At 47.5% G+C, this 22,046-nt stretch overlaps 1 protein-coding gene across 1 annotated transcript; it reads left to right on the top strand.

Annotated features, from left to right (window-relative positions):
* The first annotated feature begins 68 nt into the window (after positions 1–68).
* C1H14orf28 (chromosome 1 C14orf28 homolog) lies at positions 69–21,705 on the top strand. The gene is made up of 5 exons (XM_069734902.1): positions 69–178; positions 3,670–4,194; positions 6,003–6,092; positions 6,707–6,841; positions 17,442–21,705. Exons 1-5 carry the CDS (start codon positions 69–71, stop codon positions 17,623–17,625), a joined length of 1,044 nt encoding a protein of 347 aa, XP_069591003.1. The 3' UTR covers positions 17,626–21,705.
* The last annotated feature ends 341 nt before the right edge of the window (positions 21,706–22,046 follow it).

The following is a 22,046-nucleotide window of genomic DNA, read 5'->3' as shown; positions in this document are numbered from 1 at the left end:
ATTTTCGACGTGAGGGACGTCAGAATGCAGCGTGGAACGCAAAGGACGTGGTGACGTTGCGCTTGTTTATGCACGCAGCTGGCTGGAGGAGCGGCTGGGCTGATGTCGGTTGTTGCAGGAGCCGCCCCTCGGGGCCCCTCCGCTCTTCTCCTGGGCTGAGGACGAGCTCCGACTGCGGGTGAGGTTACAGTGATCACGGGCTGGTGGTGGCGCAACAGCTCGTTGGCTATGCGCGCGGCCAATGATTGACAGCAGCCAAGCCGATCAGTCACCAGGGCGGACACGTCCTGTCACAGTGCGCGAGCCTGAACCCGTCACGTGATGTGCTCTCTGTGGCCGGACGGCACGTGGGTCACAGTGTTAGGGGGCTTGGTCCATGGGGGGCCTGTGTGCTGTCCCCAGGGTCCCACTGTGCCCTGACTGGTCTAATACCTCCATGGGGGTCTGGGTGCTGCCCCTGGGGTCCCACTGTGCCCTGACTGGTCTAATACCTCCATGGGGGTCTGGGTGCTGCCCCTGGGGTCCCACTGTGCCCTGACTGGTCTAATAACTCTCATGGGGGTCTGTGTGCTGCCCCTGGGGTCCCACTGTGCCCTGACTGGTCTAATACCTCCATGGGGGTCTGTGTGCTGCCCCTGGGGTCCCACTGTGCCCTGACTGGTCTAATACCTCCATGGGGGTCTGGGTGCTGCCCCTGGGGTCCCACTGTGCCCTGACTGGTCTAATACCTCCATGGGGGTCTGGGTGCTGCCCCTGGGGTCCCACTGTGCCCTGACTGGTCTAATACCTCCATGGGGGTCTGTGTGCTGCCCCTGGGGTCCCACTGTGCCCTGACTGGTCTAATAACTCTCATGGGGGTCTGTGTGCTGCCCCTGGGGTCCCACTGTGCCCTGACTGGTCTAATACCTCCATGGGTATAGGAATAAATGTTAGCACAGCCAAACTTGGAGGTGCCACACAGTAGGTCCCCAAACCTTATAGTTAAGTGTTAAATACCGGGCACACTCAAGCGCTGACGTAGGCGCGAAACAGCCGTCGTCACATCCTGCTCACCTCCTCCCTTGTTCCACTGTCCCGGGCCGTCTATGTGATGGCGTTTTAAAGGCTTGAATAAAGATTGTTGCACCACACTGGACCGGTGAGTGTTGCCGTACTTCTCTTCAGATTTCTTGTTGGATCATACCTGCTTTCCGTACGAGCACCTCTACTGGGATGTCAGGCTGATGCCTTGTTGTCAGCACACTGATCTCAACTTTCTTCTTTGTTTGTTTTGGTAACCCGATGTTTACCCTGGTTACCAGCGTAAACGTAAAAAAAACAAACACTACATACTTACCTTCCGTATCTGTCCTCCGGCGCTCTGCTTCTCTGCACTGGCTGTGAGCGCCGGCCAGCCGGAAAGCAGAGCGGTGACGTCACCGCTCTGCTTTACGGCTGACCGGCGCTGACAGTGCAGAGGACAGACACGGAAGGTAAGTATGTAGTGTTTGTTTTTTTTACGTTTACGCTGGTAAACATCGGGTTACTAAGAGCGGCCCTGCGCTTAGTAACCCGATGTTTACCCTGGTTACCAGGGGACTTCGGGATCGTTGGTCGCTGGAGAGCGGTCTGTGTGACAGCTCTCCAGCGACCACACAGCGACGCTGCAGCGATCGACATCGTTGTCGTATCGCTGCAGCGTCGTTTCAGTGTGACGGTACCCTAAGGCTACGTGCACACGTTGTGGAAAGTCTTGCGGATTTTCCTGACTGATTTTGGTAAATCTGCACTGCGAATTTTGTTTTCCATAGGTTTACATGGTACTGTAAACACATGGAAAACTGCTCCGAATCTGCAGCGGCCAATCTGCTGCAAATCCGCAGGGTGTGCATATACCCCTATAACTACATGGGGGTCTGTGTGCTGCCCCCGGGGTCCCACTGTGCCCTTACTGGTCTAATACCTCCACGGAGGCTGTGTGCTTCCCCCGGGGTCCAGCAAGAAAAAAATTAGACTAATACGGTATGCACAACCACAGCCCATATAAAAGTATCAAAACCTTTATTAACACCTCACAATATGTATAAAAACATTTAAAACACAATACAAAAATCAATACATAAATCACACCCCGAAAAAGCGCCCTATTATTGCAACGTGAATAACATAGAATATGGAATATACAGTTGCATACTAGACCCCGTGTGCACCAAGATGCCAGCCCTGAGCCTGGGCTATGCTTAATCAAACAGACAATATAAATATCCTGGCCCCATAGATATGTGGTGTCCCTGGTTACTGGAACAACAAGAACTCAATAAATGTCCTTTGAGATGGATAAAAAAGGACCCAAACCAATATATATATATATATATATATTTATTTATTATCAGATGTATACAACCTGATCAATTGCATATGCAGAGTCAAAGTCCAAGATTCCCTGTTCCTAAGGTGATTGAAAGAGCAGGCTAGCCAGTGGGAGAACACAGAGCCATTGTAATGCAGGGCTCAAAAAGAGCAAATTACCTATCAAAGGGGAAGAACCAGGTATAAATAATCCTAAGATAAAGGGGGGTGTGAGGAGAGCAGGCCCCACGCGTATCGCTGCCGCAGCAGCTTCGCCAGGGGAAGCCCCGGGGTCCCACTGTTCCCTGATGGATGTAATTCCTCCCTGGGGGTCTGTGTGGTGCCCCCAGGGTCCCACTGTGTCCTGATGGGTGTTATACCTCCATGGGGGTCTGTGTGCTTCCCCTGGGGTCCCACTGTTCCCTGACTGGTCTAATACCTCCATGGGGGTCTGTGTGCTGCCCCCGGGGTTCCACTGTGCCCTTACTGGTGTAATACCTCCATGGGGTCTGCGTGCTTCCCCTGGGGTCCCACTGTGCCCTGATGGGTGTAATTCCTCCATGAGGTTCTGCGTTCTTCCCCTGGGATCCCACTGTGCCCTGATGAGTGTAATACCCCCATGGAGGTCTGTGTGTTTCCCCCGGGGTCCCACTGTGCCATGACCAGTGTAATACCTCCATGGTGGTCTGTGTGCTGCTCCCGGGGTCCCACTGTGCCATGACCAGTGTAATACCTCCATGGTGGTCTGTGTGCTGCTCCCGGGGTCCCACTGTGCCATGACCAGTGTAATACCTCCATGGTGGTCTGTGTGCTGCTCCCGGGGTCCCACTGTGCAATGACCAGTGTAATACCTCCATGGTGGTCTGTGTGCTGCTCCCGGGGTCCCACTGTGCCATGACCAGTGTAATACCTCCATGGTGGTCTGTGTGCTGCTCCAGGGGTCCCACTGTGCCATGACCAGTGTAATACCTCCATGGTGGTCTGTGTGCTGCTCCAGGGGTCCCACTGTGCCATGACCAGTGTAATACCTCCATGAGGGTCTGTGCTTTTCCCGGGGTGCCACTGTGCCCTAACTCGTTTAATTCCTTTTCGACCCCCCACCCTCCTGCTGGTCCAATGCGCATGCTTTTCCACGCCGTACTCGCGTGGTGCAGATGGATGATCTCACTGAATGGTGTTTTCTGCCATTTTTTGTTTACTGCACCTCCCCTATGAAATGCAATCCAAACATCATATCACTGAAAACTACAGCTCGGCCCCTATTCCCTAGGGATAACATTCCCTACCCCCCCAATCGGTAGGTGATTTTTTTCAAAGATTTACATTGTTCTTGTTCCACAGGATGAAGACATTGTTTCAAGAGATCAGAGCTTCTATAAAGAACAACTCTGAGCAGGACCGATCCTTCTGGAGGCCAGTACTCCCATGGGGAGGAGTTTTCACCATTAAGGCCGGCAGGAAGGCTGTGTCCTGTATGCCCCTGTACGTGGAGATCACACTGAAGAACACGTGCACCATTGACGGCTTCTTAATGCTGCTGTACATTATCTTGCGTGAGAATCACACTTTCCCCCGGGAGCTGTCGCTCTACTTGGGCCGGGAGTTTGTAGATTGCTTCCTTCATCTGATGGACACCTACAGCTTCACCTCCGTAAAGTTACTGTGGATCTGGGACAAGATGGAGAAGCGGCAGTACAAGTCGGGGATACACAAGGCCAGTCTGGAGATCGACCTGTTTGGTAACGAGCATGAGAATTTCACACGAAACCTGGAGCGTCTTATGGCCACGAGGCAGGAGAGTTACTGTTCTAACTTCAGGTGCCCGCTCCGCGCCAAGAAGAGCCACATGCAAACCATTCTCATCAAGTAAGGGATCGTTCTCTACTGGTGGTGGGGGGGACTATCTCGTTGTCTCCCAGTATTGGAACACAGGGGGTCAGAGCATGAGATAGGTCTTACACTCCCCCTTTGGTCCTGCTCTGGTTATAGCGGTGTATTATATTTGCTTGCATTTGGGGTGTGGAGGAAGGGACTCTGATTTCATTTGGAGGAGGACTCTGCTTGCACCTTGGGGGAGTGGAAGGTCACTCTGCTTGCACCTTTGGGGGAGTGGACGGTCACTCTGCTTGCACCTTTGGGGGAGTGGACGGTCACTCTGCTTGCACCTTTGGGGGAGGTGGGGTATATGACATCACATGCACGGGGGGTGGGATCGGGTTACTGCTTGAACTGGAGGGTGCATGACACCGCATGCACTGGGCAGAAGGCATCTGTCACCTACAAACTTTAACGGCATCTTTCTAGCGTTAACGTCCTGAAAAGCAGATAATCCTTTTGTCAGATTGTTGTGGGTCACACAGAGACCCTTCTCGCTCTATGTTCGCCCCTGTTGTATAGTATAAGGCCACATTCAGACGTCCGTGATCTCTGGACTGACCTCAGGTCTTCTGACCTGAACTCCACAGCCTCATGGGCATAAATGAGGATGTCAAGTTCAGATCAGGAGAACATCTCTTAACCTTCCATCCCAGTAGATCCTAAGTAAACATTTTACTAGTCTCTTTGCTCTCTTTCCTCGCGGCATTGCTTTCTTTCCTCGCGGCTCTGCTCTTCAATCCCTGCTTATTGGTGTCATTATAGTGCTTGATTTAATGGATTGGAGACAAAATTAGTTAAAGTATGATAGGGGCCAAAAAATTTGTACAAGTGAAAAGTATTATGGGTTGTCTGCTGAGCTCTGTAAGGCCAGTTTCACACGTCAGTGGCTCCGGTACGTGAGGTGACAGTTTCCTCATGTACCGGAGCCACTGACACACGTAGACACATAAAAATCAATGCATCTGTTCAGATGTCATTGATTTTTTTGCGGACCGTGTCTCCGTGTGCCAAACACGGAGACATGTCAGTGTTCGTGGGAGCGCACGGATTACACGGACCTATTAAAGTCAGTGGGTCCGTGTAAAACACGTACCGCACACGGATGTTGTCCGTGTGCAGTCCGTGTGCTGTGCAGGAGGGGTGGAGCCGCATATTCATTACTGTAAATGAGCGGCCCCATGTGACCGCTCATACAGTAGAAGGTGCGGCCAGGACAGGAAGCAGCTCCAGCGAGGGAGCCGGGTGAGTATTTTAATAACAGCGGGGGGGCGCACAGGGAGGGGGGGGGTCATGGATCTTTATTTTAAACACATTTATTCATATCTTCTCTACAGCAAACGCTGCTGCAGGGAAGATATGAATCGCGGCTTCAGCACGATGCAGGGGACAGCGCTAAACTTTAGCGCTGTCTCCTGCACGGTGCGTGTGGTACCCAGTGGGCACACGGGCAGCACACGTGTGCCGCACGTGTGCCACAGAAACGCACCGGCACACAGATAATTCCGGTACCGGAATTATCTGGACGTGTGAGACTGCCCTAAGAGCAAGTCTGTCTATACAGTCCAGACAAACTTCAACAGCCAGTTTCACTTCATTAGCATTCTGCCAGCACTACAGGCACAGGGACATCCTTTTCATTTCTCAGCAGGTATTGATCTTGCCATTGCGCAGTGGCTTGCTTGCCCTGAATCATAAGCCAACCTCTTTGCTATGCCTTTCATGTCCACTGGACTCCATCTTGCTGCTGTGCTGTACCTTACAAGTCATCGTCTCACCTGTGTCCTGTTTACCCTCAGCCCTCCCCACGACATACCGCACGGAGACCTCATTCAGATGGCGGTGGATGAGCTGTTTTGTTATCGGATTGAAGTATGTGAAGAGATCGGGTAAGTGACCTCTTGGGACTTGGACATAACAGTAAAGAAAATGCATTCTGCCCATGAGTGGTTGCATGTATTTTTAAAATAAATTTAGAACAAGGGTTTATTTTCTGTAATTTAACCAGGTCTTTTATTAGACTCATTCTTCCTCTTCTTTTAAGAAGTTTTCAGTATCATTTCATTATCAGCAGAGGCATGATTACAATGATATTGCAGCACGTTTACACACAGATAACACAGGATCCACCAACCACAATAAGTGATAACACAGCTCACCTCCTCCTATACAATAACGTTTGCACATGCTCATTAGATGCAGTATAGAGTTGATGTATTGCTGCTAATGTTCATGTGCATTTCCTAAAACAGAAAGGTAATCTAAATTGTTCTCAGCAGAACATCTGTTTATATGGAATGATGTGCTGCTGGTAAGGAAACCTTTAATGCTGAGCAATCGCCGGCAAGTTCCTGTTTACACAAACGAATAATTGACGATTGACCATTTATTGACTCGTCTAAATGAGGCATCGGCTGATAATTTCTAGCTGCTTCTGCACTGTGTAACAGGGTGACTACATTGATTATATTTGTTCTGTGAGAATGAACTTTGTGTCTTGCAGATGTGGCTGCCTGAGAGAATTTTCCCAGAGAATATTCTGTCATGGGGCTCCTCCTTTTGTTATTTTAAACATGGAACAGTGGAAGTCTGAGGACCTGGCTTATGTACCGTACTACCTGGACTTATCCGACCAGAAGTAAGTAAAGAATGATCTCTGGATTTGGAGGACTGACCCATTACATGTCCAAGGACCAGCCATTCCACCTAACAATCAAGGGGTCCCTGAGGTGGGACCTCCCCGTTAGACATTTATGAGATATTGTTTGAATTTGCAGGCTTTATCTCTAATTTTTAATGGTCTCAGAACTAGGAAGTGGCTGCTATGATGTCTTTTATACTCAGTACGCACACAGATGAGGTGCTTCTGCTCCCCTGTCACTATGCAGTACATATCAAAAAGCGGAAGCCGCAGGGTAGACATAATACAGCTGTACTGAGCAGTGTATATGTGAATCCAGCACCGACTGTGAGGGATAAAACACGTACTTGAAGCAACATTGTCTCTCTATTTCTCTAGCAGCATCTCTTTCCCACCTCTATGCACCACATGTCAGGAAGCAGAAGCCACATGGAAAAGCTTATACAGCAGTGTTCCCCAACTCCAGTCCTCAAGAGCCACCAACAGGTCGTGTTTTTAGGATTTCCTTAGTATGGCCCAGGTGATGTAATTGATGCCTGTCTAGATTATGGAGTTCTCACCTGGGCATTACTAAGGAAATCCTGAAAACATGACCCGTTGGTGGCTCTTGAGGACTGAACTTGGGGAACACTGTTATACAGCAATATTTAGCAGTGTAGCTGTATATCCAGCACTAGGATGAGATAAAACGCACACTTTGAAGCAGCATTGTCTCTCTGTATCCATCAGCATCTCTTTCCACTCCCACCAATAAGCAGCACATTGAGGAAGCAGAATCCACATTGGAAAACATTACACATCAATATTGAGCAGTGTAGCGGTGTATAGAGCACTAGGGCGAGATAGACACTGCTGTTTCCAGTGTCTTTCTGTCTCCCTTTAGCAGCATCTTTTTACATTATCCTCTACATAGAATTGTATGGACAGTGAGTCAGTGAGCTCATTCTAAGGCCCCTTTTACACATCAGTTTTTTTGCCATGAGTCGCAATCCATCGAATTTTGAAAAAACGGATCCAGTGACTGATGCCACCGTATCCGTTTTTTTTTTTGTCATAGACTTGTATTAATGACGGATGGTCTCACGTTTCATCTGTCATTCGCCAGATCCGTCGAAAATTGTTGATCCAGCGGCCGGAGACGTCGGACAAAGTAAAGTTTTTTTTGTGTCTCTGGTCTTCTGAGCTTTCCTTAGCAGACTTATGACCAGAGTTCAGCTCCACTTTTACACGTTCATAAATTGAACTATATTCATTGAGAGACGCTCAGAAGAGGGAAGATTAAAAGTTCTAAACAAGCTCACTAGAGTATTCTCAGTAAACTCTGTCTGACAGCAGTAGACATTGCAGAACAGAGGCTATAGAAGGCAAACTGTGCAAAATTTTGACTATAACCCAATTGCGAAAATGATTTTTGAACAAAAATACATGCATTTATGCAACAAAATAAACATCTACCCCCAACGGTGGTTTGCACGTTAATGACCGGGCCAATTTTTACAATTCTGACCACTGTCCCTTTATGAGGTTATAACTCTGGAACGCTTCAACGCACTTGGTAAGCCACCTCCCTCCCTGCAGGACCCGGATGCCGCGGCCATCTTGGATCCGGGCCTGCTACAGGGAGGGAGGTAAAGAGACCCTCGCAGCAACGCAATCACATCGCGTTGCTGCGGGGGTCTCAGGGAAGCCCGCAGGGAGCCCCCTCCCTGCGCGATGCTTCCCTGTACCGCCGACACACCGCGATCATGTTTGATCGCGGTGTGCCGGGTGTTAATGTGCCGGGGGCGGTCCGTGACCGCTCCTGGCACATAGTGCCGGATATCAGCTGCGATAGGCAGCTGACACTCGGCCGCGCTCCCACCGAGAGCGCGGCCGATCGGGTATGACGTACTATCCCGTCGGTGGTCATACGGGCCCACCCCACCTCGACGGGATAGTACGTCTAATGTCAGAAAGGGGTTAAAGGTGTCCATATTCTTTAATCCCTTAGTGACGGAGCCAATTTGCAGCTTAATGACCAGGCCAGTTTTTACAATTCTCTCCACTGGCATTTTGAGGTTATAACTCTGGAACGCTTTAACGGATCCTGCTGATTCTGAGATTGTTTTTTTTTGTGACATATTGTACTTCATGTCAGTGGTAAAATTTATTCGATATTACTTGTTTATTTATGAAAAAACTGAAATATGGAAGAAAAAAAATTAGCAAACTTTGAATTTGTATGCCCTTAAATCAGAGAGATATGCCACACAAAATAATTGATAAATAACATTTCCCACATATCTACATCAGCACAATTTTGGAAACAAAATTTTCTCCTTCGTCTCATTGGGAGACACAGGACTGTGGGTGTATGCTACTGCCGCCAGGAGGCTGACATTAAGTAGATAAAAAAAAAATTAGCTCCTCCTGTGACATATACACCCTGACAGTGGCCGAGACAACTCCAGTTTATGCTTATTGTCCATAGGAGGCACATCTCTGGGTTTTTCCCAGATCCTTTTCCTTTAAAACCATGAAGATGACACCGGGGCGACAGACCCTTTTGAAGGGGTCCGATCTCCCCAAACCTACAACGAGCGAGCACGTGGAGTGTCGCCTCCACGTATCCTCTCCCGAGACTTGGGAACACTTGCCGGACTTGCCCATGTCCACCCTAAGGTAACGAAACCCTAGGCTGTACAGGCACACATTGTCTGCCTTGCAGCCTTCACTTCATCACCAATGCACTGACAGCGGTGATTATGAGAGGCAGACGGTCCCTCTCCTCACCTCCTGAAGGGGTGACGGAGTTAGGGTGCCTGCACCATCTTATACATAAGCCCACCCCCTCTGATCTTGTTTTTTGGCGGTGGTGGGCTGGAGGGCTCCAACAGCGCTATGGTTCATTTTGTCTGCCAGGATGGCACGGTTTCGTTCTGCAGCGGTGGCGCTGCTGGAAACTATATCCCGGGTACTTCCCCGGGGGCCGGCTAATCAAGTCCCCGGCTCTTGACATGTTAGGTCGCGGGTGGAAGTCCCGCCCCCTTTTTACCGCGTCTTCTTCCGGCGGTCACGCCCTCTCCCCGGGAAAGAACCAGGAGCAAAATCTAGGCCCCGGCTTCTGCCTGTAGTAGGCCGCAGCCGGAAAAACCCTTCCCCTCTCGCGGTGGATCCGCCCTCCAATCGAGCGCAGTGTGTTATAAGGATGGCGCTAACACTTCTCCCGGTGACAGCCTTCACTACAGGCACGGGGACACAGGACTGGGGTAAGTGCTACTCCCCCCAGCCTGACAGCTGAAATACTTGATTCAGCAGCGTTATTTTTTGAGGGTGCGATTGTCAGCACCAATATCAGAGTCACCATGTCTAGAAGGACTAAATCTCACATGGTTTTATATACCACGTGTGTTGCCTGTCGGTCTGCTTTTCCGTGTGCCCAGAGCAACCGTCTCTGAGAGGCCTGCGATTCCGAGCGCGCTCAGGAGCCCTCCCTTGTGTCTCTGTCCAGTGCGCCTGTATCTGAGACTGCAGTGTCCCCCCCGAGTGGGTCGCATCCTTGACACAGTCTATGTCGTCCTTAACTAAGGCGATCGAGTCCCTCCAGACCCCGGCTGGGGCCAGGGACGACGGTTCATCTGTCTTAGAAAAATCCTCCGGTTCACAGGAACCTCTGGCCTGCAGGGGCCGCGCTCCCTCTAGGCAGACGCGGGGGAAATGAACCCATACAGCGTCTCCCGGTCCATCAGGTGCATCTGCATCCTGGAGTTCCGTGTCCCGTTCTCCCTCTCCTGCAGAGGTGAATGAACATGGTTCGGTCTATGACTCCGAGGGTTCTCTCGATTTAGAGGCTCCTGATTACGAGGAGTCAGTAGACAGCCTCATCGAGGCCATTAATCAAACCTTGGGAGTGGAGGACGAAGCCACCTTGACTTCCGGTCATAAGGTGTCTTTTAAGAGGTTCAAGCATCCTCATAGTTTTTTCCGCTCATCCTGAATTTGAGGACCTAGTCTAGTGCCACATGGAAAGGCCGGACAGGTGCTTCTCGGGTCAAAAAGCTCTAAGTGCAAGATATCCTTTTCCCCCTGAGTTACTTAAAAATTGTGCGGAACCTCCTGCGGTAGATCCACCTGTTTCTCGGTTGGCTTCTAATACTCTCTTATCCCTGCCCAATGGTTCCACTACTAGGGATCCAACGGATCGACTCATAGAGAGTTTAGCTCGTTCTGTTTTTGAGGCCTCTTGCTCAGCTCTCGCTCCCTCTTTTGTGGCGACCTGGGTAGCCAAAGCCATGATATCCTGGTCAGAATCTTTGACCAAGGTTCTTCAGGATAGAGGATTACCGATAGATGTGACGGAAATGTCAAATCAGATAGCTTTAAGGTACCGTCACACTCAGCAACTTTGCAACGAGAACGACAACGATCCGTGACGTTGCAGCGTCCTGGATAGCGATCTCGTTGTGTTTGACATGCAGCAGCGATCTGGATCCCGCTGTGCCATCGCTGGTCGGAGCTAGAAGTTCAGAACTTTATTTCGTCGTCAGGTCGGCGTGTATCGTCATGTTTAACATCAAAAGCAACAAAGTCCAGCAACGTTTTACATGGAGCTAACAACCAGCGAGAACGATAAGTGAGTCGCGGTTACGTCACTGGATCGCTCCGGCATAGTTCTGGAGTTGCTGTGTTTGACGTGTCTACAGCGACCTAAACAGCGACGCTCCAGCGATCGGCTCATTGTCTATATCGCTGCAGCGTCGCTGAGTGTGACAGTACCTTTAGCCGGAAGTTACCTGATCAATGCATCCTTGGATGCAGCAAATTGTGCTGCATTAGCAGCTGCTAATGCAATATCCATTAGAAGAGCTCTATGGTTGAGAACTTGGCGGGCGGACTCTACCTCAAAGAAATCCCTTACAAGTCTTCCCTATCAGAGCGGCTGTCTTTTTGGCAAAAAGTTGGATCAACTCATTACAGATACCACAGGAAGAAAGAGTAATTTTCTCCCACAACAAAAAGTTAAGCAGCCGTTTCGTCGCCAATTTCAGGCGAGGTTTAAGCCCTTTCATAACTCCAGGTGGACCACAGCGGCAAACCTTGTCGGTCCATGTCGGTCTAGCCAAGACAGAGACCATCCGGTCTCATATAGAGCCAACCCATTGGGAAGAATGCGGTCCCAATGGTCAAGGGGATCTAGATCCCATCGGTCCTCAGCCAAATGACTGGAGGCATCCGCGGCTCATTTCCAACAGAGTAGGCGGTCGTCTGCTCTTGTTTCATCAGTCTTGGCTCACCGTTGTTTCCGACAGATGGGTAAGAGACCTGGTGTCTTCAGGGTACAAGATAGAGTTTCTCTCTCTTCCCCCGAGCCATTTTTTTTTTCCATCCCGTCTCCCGAGTTCAAAAACCCGTATGCAAGCATTGGTCAAAGCCATCGAATCCCTTCAGCTCAACGGGGTCATTTCTCCCGTCCCAAGGGAACAAAGGTTTCAGGGGTTCTATTCCAACCTGTTCAACGTTCCCAAAAAGGATGGAACAGTAAGGCCCATTTTGGACCTAAAGTGTTTAAACAAATTCGTCTGCATTCGTCGGTTTCGAATGAAATCCCTCCGGTCTGTCATTTCGGCTATGGAAAAGGGAGAATTCCTAGCTTCCATAGATATTCAAGATGCCAATCTTCATATCCCCATATTTCCTTCACATCAAAAGTTCCTACGCTTTTCCATAGGCGATCAGCACTTCCAGTTCACAGCCTTGCCCTTTGGGCTTGCCACAGCTCCCAGAATATTCACAAAGGTAATGGCAACAGTTGTGTCTATTCTGCATTCTCGGGGCATAGTCATCATGTCATATTTAGACGACCTTTTGGTAAAAGGTTCAACTTTTCGGGCATGCGAGGAGAATGTCAACATTACTATGGATACTCTGTCTCGCCTAGGGTGGCTAGTGAATTTAAAGAAGTAGTCTCTGGTGCCATCCTGGAAAATTTCTTTTCTAGGGATGGTCTTCGACACCTCCCGAGGTCTGACGGTCCTTCCCCAGAACAAGGTACTGACCCTTCGGCAGGAAGTGAGGGTCCTTCGCCAACCAGGCGCCCACACGATCAGGTTTTGCATGAAGGTCTTAGGGAAGATGGTGGCAGCAATAGAGGCAGTGCCTTTTGCACAACTCCATCTTCGCTCTCCCCAACATGCGCTTTTAACATCCTGGGACAAAAGTCCATCCTCTCTGTCTCAGGTGTCGTCTGTCTCCCCAGGTCAGACATGCTCTGACAATGAGTCCCTCTCTGCAGCAGGGAAAGCCTTTTCCCCCACCCCATTGGCTGGTGGTCACAACGGATGCCAGCCTGCTCGGTTGGGGAGCAGTATTTTGCCACCACACAGCCGAAGGACGCTGGTCCTCAAGGGAGTCAATCCTTCCGATCAACCTGTTGGAGATTCGGGCGATTCGGCTAGCTTTGCAGCACTTTCATCCCTTTCTGGCAGGCCACCCGGTCAGGATCCAATCAGACAATGTCACGGCGGTGGCATACATAAGGCACCCGCAGCAGGACAGCCATGCACGAGGTGAAACAAGTCCTCTGTTGGGCCGAGAGGAACCACTCTGTTATCTCGGCGGTTCATATTCCGGGCAAGGAAAATTGGGCAGCAGACTTTCTCAGCAGGCAGGGCCTTGCATCCGGGGAATGGTCTCTCCATCCTGACATTTTTTTGCAGATATGCCAGAGTTGGGGAACCTCGGACTTGGATCTAATGCCCTCAGGATTGAATGCCAAGGTACCCAGGTTCGTCGCCTGGTATCGAGATCCACAGGCAATCACGGTGGATGCATTAGTTCTACCTTGGAACCAGTTTCGGCTCCTATATCTGTGTCCCCCTCTGGCACTACTCCTGAAGGTGGTCAGCAAGGTCAAGGTAGAGGGAGTTCCTGCAATTCTAGTGGCCCCAGATTGGCCTCGTGGGTCATGGTACGCAGACCTGGTGCAGTTGCTTGCCGAAGCTCCTTGGCAGCTGCCAACCCATCCGGATCTTCTGTCTCAAGGCCTGATATTCCACCAGAACTTAGAGGCTCTGCGTTTGACGGTTTGGCCATTGAATCTTGGATTCTGACGCAGGCTGGGTTTTTTCAGAAAGTTGCTGATACTATGATTAGCGCCCGGAAATCCACCTCAGCGCGAATTTATCACCACACCTGGAAGGTTTACCTTTCATGGTGCAGGAAACAGTCTTCCCCCTCTTCGTTTCTCCATTCCTAACATCCTAGCATTTCTTCAGGCCGGCCTGGATTCGGGCCTCGCACCTAGTACTCTCAGAAGACAAATATCAGCTTTGTCGGTGCTCTTTCAGCGTAAGATAGCTATCAATCTGCAGGTAAAAACTTTTTAACAGGGAGTTTCTCACAAGGTACTGCCTTATAGGCCCCCCCCCCCCTGGAAGCTTGGAACCTTAATCTGGTCTTAAGTGCACTACAGGAGGCTCATTTTGAGCCTCTTCAAGAAGTCTCTTTATCGTACCTCTCTTGGAAAGTTGTGTTTTTGGTAGCCATAACCTCCATTAGGCATTGTCTTACCTTCCTTTTGTCCAGCACCAGCGCATCGTGTGGAAAAAGCTCTCCATACGTTGGACCTAGTGAGAGCTCTGAGGAGATATGTTTCAAGGACTGCATCTTTTCATCAGACAGAAGTTCTGTTCGTTCTTCCTCAGGGTCGTAGGAAGGGACTCACAGCCTCAAAATCTACCTTAGCCAGATGGATATGATCAACTATTAAGGAAGCCTACCGTATCAAGGGTGCGGTCGTCCCGGCTGGGATCAAGGCGCACTCCACTCAAGCAGTGGGGGCTTCCTGGGCGCTTCGGCACCAGGCATCAGCAGGACAGGTTTGCAAAGCCGCAACCTCGTCCAGTCTGCACACCTTTGCCAAGCACTATAACATCCATACTCAGGCCTCTGCTGATGCAAGTCTGGGTAGAAGGATTCTTCAGGCAGCGGTAGCTCACCTATAGGCGTTAAGTGCCTAGTGGCTTAAGCCATTCAGCTGGGTTTTTTTCCCACCCAGGGACTGCTTTGGGACATCCCACACTCCTGTGTCCCCCAATGAGACAAAGGAGAAACATGGATTTTTGTGTTACTCACCGTAAAATCCTTTTCTCCGAGTCGTTCATTGGGGGACACAGCTCCCGACCCTTATTTTTATTGATTATCTCTTTTCAGCCGGTGGAGTTATTCTAGACATGTTGTCTCTTTATTAATGCTGTTTTACTTTATCTCCTACTGCTTTTGCACCAAACTGGAGCTGTCTCGGCCAGTGTCATGGTGTATATGTCGGAGGAGGAGCTAATTTTTTTTTTATCTACATAGTGTCAGCCTCCTGGCGGCAGTAGCATACACACACAGTTCTGTGTTCCCCAATGATCGACTCGGAGAAAAGGATTTTACGGTGAGTAACACAAAAATCCATGTTTTTTTTTTGTTAGGAAGTTATAAGAGTTAAACGTTGACCAGCCATTTCTCATTTTTACAACAAAATTTGCAAAACCATTTTTTTTTTAGGGACCACCTCACATTTAAAGTCACTTTGAGGGGTGTACATGACAGAAAATACCCAAAAGCGACACCATTCTAAAATTGCACCCCTCAAGGTGCTCAAAACCACATTCAAGAAGTTTATTAACCCTTTACGAGCTTCACAGGAACTGAAGCAATGTGGAAGGAAAAAATTAACATGTAACTTTTTTTTACAAACATTTTACTTCAGAACCTTTTTTTCTCACAAGTGTAAAAAGAGAAAATTAAACACAAAATTTGTTGTGCTATTTTTCCTGAATGCGCCGATACCCCACATGTGGGGGTAAACCACTGGTTGGGCGCATGCCAGAGCTCTGAAGGGAAGGAGCGCTGTTTGACTTTTTCAATGCAGAATTGGCTGGAATTGAGATCGGACACCATGTCGCGTTTGGAGAGCCCCTGATGTGCCTAAATAGTGGAAACCCCCCACAAGTGACACCATTTTGGAAACAACCCCTTAAGGAACTTATCTAGATAAGTGGTGAGCACTTTGAACCCCGAAGTGCTTCACAGAAGTTTATATCGTAGAGCCGTGAAAATAAAAAAAATCTTTTTTTCCCCCTCAAAAATGTTTTTTTTAGCCCGCAATTTTTTATATTCACAAGGTTAGCACAAGAAATTGGACCCCAAAAGTTGTTGTCCAGTTTTTCCTGAGTACGCCAATACCCTATATGTGGGAGCGGACCACTGTTTGGGCACACGTCGGGGCTCGGAAGGGAAGTAGTGGAGTGTAGACTTTGATGAAATGGTCTGCGGGCGTCATGTTGCATTTGCAGAGCCCTTGATGTGCCTAAACAGTAAAAACCCCACGCAAGTGACCCCATTTTGGAAATTTGACCTCCCTCCCCCCCAAAGAAACTTATCTAGATGTGTTGTGTGAACTTTGAACCCCTAAGTGCTTCACAGACGTTTATAACGCAGAGCCGTGAAAATAAAAAAATCTCTTTTTCTTCCACAAAAATTATTTTTAGCCCCCAATTATTTGTATTTTCCCAAGGGTAACAGGAGAAGCTGGACCCCAAAAGTTGTTGTCCAATTTCTCCTGAGTACGCGGAAGCCCCATATGTGGGGGTAAACCACTGTTTGGGCGCACGGCAGAGCACAGAAGGGTGGGAGCACCATTTAACTTTTTCAACCAAAAATTGGCTGGAATCAATGGTGGAGCCATGTCGCGTTTGGAGACCCCCTATTGTACCTAAATAGTGGAAACCCCTCAATTCTAACTCCAACCCCAACACACACCTAATGCCAACCCTAACCGTAATCCGAATCACAACCCCATCACACCTATAACCCTAATCACAACCCTAACCACAAAGCTAACCCTAATCCCAAACGTAACCCCAATCCCAACTCTAACCCTAACCCTAATTTTAGCCCCAACTCTAACCCTAATGGAAAAATGGAAATAAATACATTTTCTTTACTTTATTATTTTTCCCTAACTAAGGGGGTGATAAAGGGGGGATTTAGTTACTATTTTTTTTTATTTTGATCACTGTGATAGACCCTATCACAGTGACCAAAATGAATCAATAGGAAAAATCTTCCTATTGTTGCTGGGTGCCAGCCGGCAGATCTCGCCATTTTCTTCTCGGATGAAGATGGCAGCACCCACGGGGGAGAGCAGGAGGTACCGGGGGGGAGATCGGGGACCCTATTTCTCTCTCCTCTGATGTGTGATCACATCAGAAAAAAGAGAAATTAAATGGCACATCAGACCTTTTTTTTTTTTTGCTGCCACCAGTAAACGGTTAATACCGGTGATCGCAACCCGGGGGTTGTTAAAAACCGACCCGAATCAAGTTCTCTGGAGTCTCGGCTACCCCCGGCAGCCGAGACCCCGGAAAAAATCCGACTGTGGGGGGCGCTATACACTTTTTTCACAGCGTAGTTAATTAATGGCTCTGTGGTTTAAGTACCCTTAACTACCGCCGTTAACAGGCATTATCGGCGGTCGTTAAGGGATTAAAATTGCAAACCACTTTAAATGGTCCCAATGAAGAAACTAGAAGTAATTTATGTTTTTTTTTTTGTATCTGATCTGCTGCAGGTATCTTCTAGAAGGCGCCACGCTATTTAACAAAGAGGAGCACCATTACTCTGCAGCTTTCCAGATTGATGGCTACTGGATGCACTATGACGGTCTCAGAAATGTAAACTTAATCCTTTTACACAAACCTCCGGAGTTGCTCCTCCTATCGTCGCTGGTTTACGTGCGAGCAGCAGAGAAGTGACCAAGATAAATTCTTTTCTTTTTTTTTATGAATTTTTTTTTTTTCAAGGTACAATTTTGGAAAAAGTGGATTTTTTTCTTTTTAAAGTTACATTTTTGTAATTGGTATAAACTTGAATCATGTTGGTGCTAAAAAAAATTGTAATAGTAGCGCAGTTACGCTGCTTGTATCCTCTACAAAGTAGACACCCGGTCATTTAGGTGACTCCTGGAGCTGGTAGCATTACGGAGACCTTATGATACGAGGTTTTGGTGACTACAGGCTTTTATATTTTCTACTGTAGACGGGGGTCAGACTCGCTACGTGGACAGATATGGGTCTGATGATGCATCTGGAACCTAAGCAGGACGCGTTTTGCTTTAAATTAAAGCATATGTTCATCCCCTCCGAGCAATATTATATCGTTGTGTATACATACAATCCATGGAAAAAGTTAAGTAATCTATATTGCAGAGCTGTATTTATAATTCTGCCAGCTTCAAAGCTGCTGTGGGAAGAGATTTACTAAAATGCAGCACCAAGTGTCAACCCCAAAAAAAGCATTAAAAAAAGTCAAATACCCATACTGCTTAAACAAGGGATTTTGATGTTTTGCAATAACAACTAGCAGAATTGTGATTGCAGCTCTGGAGTATAATACAATGAAAAAAAAAATCTGGATCTGTACAAGAGAACGTTGTGAAAATAAAAAAAAACAAGACAAAGAGGTTTTCCAGAACCCAAATCATAGCTCAGTAGAGAGGTGCATGTAAAAAGCCTGTTTTTGTGTTTAAGGAGTCTTTGCTGCAGGGAATTGTATTTCGTTATCCTCCTTTCCAACTCCTTAAATTCTTCAGATTGGAGAAAGTATTTTTCAAGCTAATTTCAGCACTTAAAGGAACACTGAGAATAGAAACAGCAACTCAACCATTTCTCCTTTACAGTTATTAATATTATTTGCTAAGAAATGTATTAAAAAATAGAGAGATCTCAGCCAGTTCTTCCATTTACCAAACTTGTGTCTGGCTGTGAGACAACTAGCTGCAGCAGGAGCCTCTCCCATCTAAGGTGTTAATAGTCGGACAGAAAAAAACAGAAAACTGTAGCAGAAATGTAAGTGTAACTTTTAAAACGGGTTCAATCCTAGCCTCAGCCATATGCCTTATAAGAGCTGGTAGCTTTTGAGTGGGGATTGTACCCTTCTGCACCACTACCACATTTATGCTATATCCTGTGGATATAGCAAATTGATCCAAGTGGGTCTTGTCGTAATTGTCAGTTTCCCTTTTTAAGAGTTTTTTTTTTTTTTTTTTTATGATTTTTTTTTTTTTGTTGATAGGTGTACATTGGGGTTTCTTACCGCAGTGAAGCAAAGCTTACGTAGAGTAATCAGCAGAATGAAATCCCGACAGGTATCTTGTAATGTTCTGTATCGTCCAATGTATCAGAGCAATAATTAATCGCAGACGAGTGTCAGAACGTAAGCTGGTTACATGGCGTCACATAATGTGGAAGCGCGGCAAATGTGGTAACACAGCGCACTAGTCGTGTGCTATCACGCTTCCAACAATGTCATTGTTCAATGTTTTATAGGGAGCTCAGATGTGCTTCTATTTATTGGTCCGTATCTATCTGGTTTCTGTGACCTTGGTCGATCATCAGATCGAAGTGGCAGAAATTCCCTTTGTTTTTTTTGTTTTTTTCCTCTATACAGCACTTCTCTCCATTCTCGGCACCAGAACCATCAGTGAAAACATCTCTATTTGGATATTAGGAGTTGTCTGATCCCTACCAACCAGAAAGTGATGGTATATCCTATATGCCATCTCCTCCTGATGGTGGATGAACCCTTAAGGTACGTGCACACAAGTCCTTTTGCACGCCGGCATACATACGTTGTTTTTGAAGCAAAAGATGCTTCAGGACTCAAATCGTTTTTGTTTTTTTAAAAGCTGTTCACTTTTTTTGACACCTATCCTTAGGACCTTAGGATAAGTTACCAATCTCTAATCAGTGGGGGTGCGACACCCGGCATCTCCGCTGATCAGCTGTTGCCGGTGTCAGCGGCTGCCGAAACTGCTCAGTTATGGAGTTGCACAGTGCCAGCTACTGTATAGTGGCCACGGTGGGTACTGCACATCCGCCGCCTATAGATTTGAACAGAGGGTGGATGGGCGGCACCTGGAGGAGCCGCTACACAAGAGACAGCAGTATAGCGCAAGTCGTCCGAAGAATGGACCGATTACTACTTTGAGCCACTTAACAGATTCTGAAATTTCAAAGCCTGAAGTCATTAGAAAAACTGACAAAATACTTTTAAATTTTTTGCCTTATTTTTTGTTTTGTTAGTGTTTTTCCGGGTGGGTTCCAGGCTCCTAAAAATGACGCTGTGTGTACATACCCTTTAGTGTTCTATTATCCTCATTATTATATATATTTGTTTGTTTTTTTAAGGATAACGAATCTCAGCTAAAGGTACCGTCACATTAAGCGACGCTGCAGCGATCTAGACAAAGATGCCGATTGCTGCAGCGTCGCTGTTTGGTCGCTGGAGAGCTGTCACACAGACCGCTCTCCAGCGACCAACGATCCCGAAGTCCCTGGGTAACCAGGGTAAACATCGGGTTACTAAGCGCAGGGCCGCGCTTAGTAACCCGATGTTTACCCTGGTTACCATTGTAAAAGTAAAAAAAAAAAATTACATACTTACATTCCTGTCGCGTCCCCCGGCCTCGGCTTCCCTGCTCTGTGTAAGCGCGCTGGCCGGAAAGCAGAGCGGTGACGTCACCGCTGTGCTTTGCTTTACGGCCGGCCGGCGCTGACACTGGGGGACGCAGGGAAGCTGACGCTGAGGAACATGACAGGAATGTAAGTATGTAGTGTTTTTTTTTTTTACTTTTACATTGGTAACGAGGGTAAACATCGGGTTACTAAGCGCGGCCCTGCACTTAGTAACCCGATGTTTACCCTGGTTACCAGTGAACACATCGCTGGATCGGCGTCACACACGCTGATTCAGCGATGTCAGCGGGAGATCCAGCGACGAAATAAAGTTCTGGACTTTCCCCAGCGACCAACGATCTCCCAGCAGGGGCCTGATCATTGGTCGCTGTCACACATAACGATTTCATTAACGATATCGTTGCTACGTCACAAAAAGCAACGATATCGTTAACGATATCGTTATGTGTGACGGTACCTTAAGGAAGCTAATCAGTATGCTTTTGGCTGCGGGGACCCCCAGCTGATCATTCTAGAGGGGAAAGCTGCTGTCAGCTGTATTTTTTTTCCTGCAAGGTAGCTAAATGTAGTCATACACAACTCCAGTATATAATTGCCCTTACAATATAATCAACTGTCCCATAGAGCAGATAGACCACCACTTAAAGGGTTTGTCCAATTTTTCCAAAGCGGCAGCACAATTGTCTACCTATATGGTAATGCAGCTAGTGGGTTTTTTTGTTTTGTTTTTGGAGGGGGGAGGTTTGGAAGAAGGCAGCCATTTCTTCCATGGTAGCTTATACCATTCAACCCTTTAATCATGTTGAAGTGTATGTTTGTGCCTTCCATTTATTTTCAGAACTATTGTCTATTTCAATGGCCGTTTCCAGTTCAGGGAGCAGCAGGATCACAGTACAGGTAGAGAAAGGGAACTTGAATATAATACAGGCATCCGGTGCCGCCTGGGTGAAGGGCACAGAGAACAGTGCCAGCGTAAGAAATCCCTCAAAAGCTGCCAGTCTCTGATGTATTGAATGTAAAAAAAAGAGAATTTTGCTATAAAGGAAAAAATTAATAATTTAGTACATTTTAATTCTTATTATTGTGGTTGGCAAACACTGGAGTACAGTTTTGTTAGGGTGAAATCTGTATATTACAAATGAAACCAATAATTGTTTCACTCTCCTAGTAAAATAAGGGCTTGTGGCTTCACACTTGGCATCCAAGAAGAATGATCGGACTATGATAGTTCTACAATGTAAATTGTCACTAGTGTCTGTGGCTCGCGATGATTAGGTGGAAATTCATCTATGCAATACTTTTTGGAATTCTTTGTATAATTCAGCTTTTTTTTCTAATAAATTTGTACTTTAAACCTTTCATTTTGCTGCTTTTACTGGGGTGGTGTATGTTGGTGGGAAAGGAGAACTATGGAGAAGATTTTGGAGTAATTGGGGGAGGAGGCATCTCTGGACCAAAATCTTCACCCATCTGCAGTACAAGTGACTTAAGTTGCAGATGTTTAATAATAATAAAAAATATACAAAAAAAAGGTAAAATGCGGCTTCCATGGAGGGGACATCATCATCGCCTTGATCTTTTGTCAAGTTCCTACACAGTTCTTGCAGCGTAACAGAGGTGGTACTCTGATGAAAGAGGTGCTGCATTTGGTCTCTATGTACGTGTAACGTCTATATGAGGGCAAGACACCAGGTTTCCAG

This window comes from Ranitomeya imitator, chromosome 1 (assembly GCF_032444005.1).
Source record: "Ranitomeya imitator isolate aRanImi1 chromosome 1, aRanImi1.pri, whole genome shotgun sequence".
In the NCBI taxonomy this organism is placed as follows: Eukaryota; Metazoa; Chordata; class Amphibia; order Anura; family Dendrobatidae; genus Ranitomeya; species Ranitomeya imitator.
Note: the sequence above shows the minus strand (reverse complement) of the source record. Positions and strands in the feature narration are given on the sequence as shown.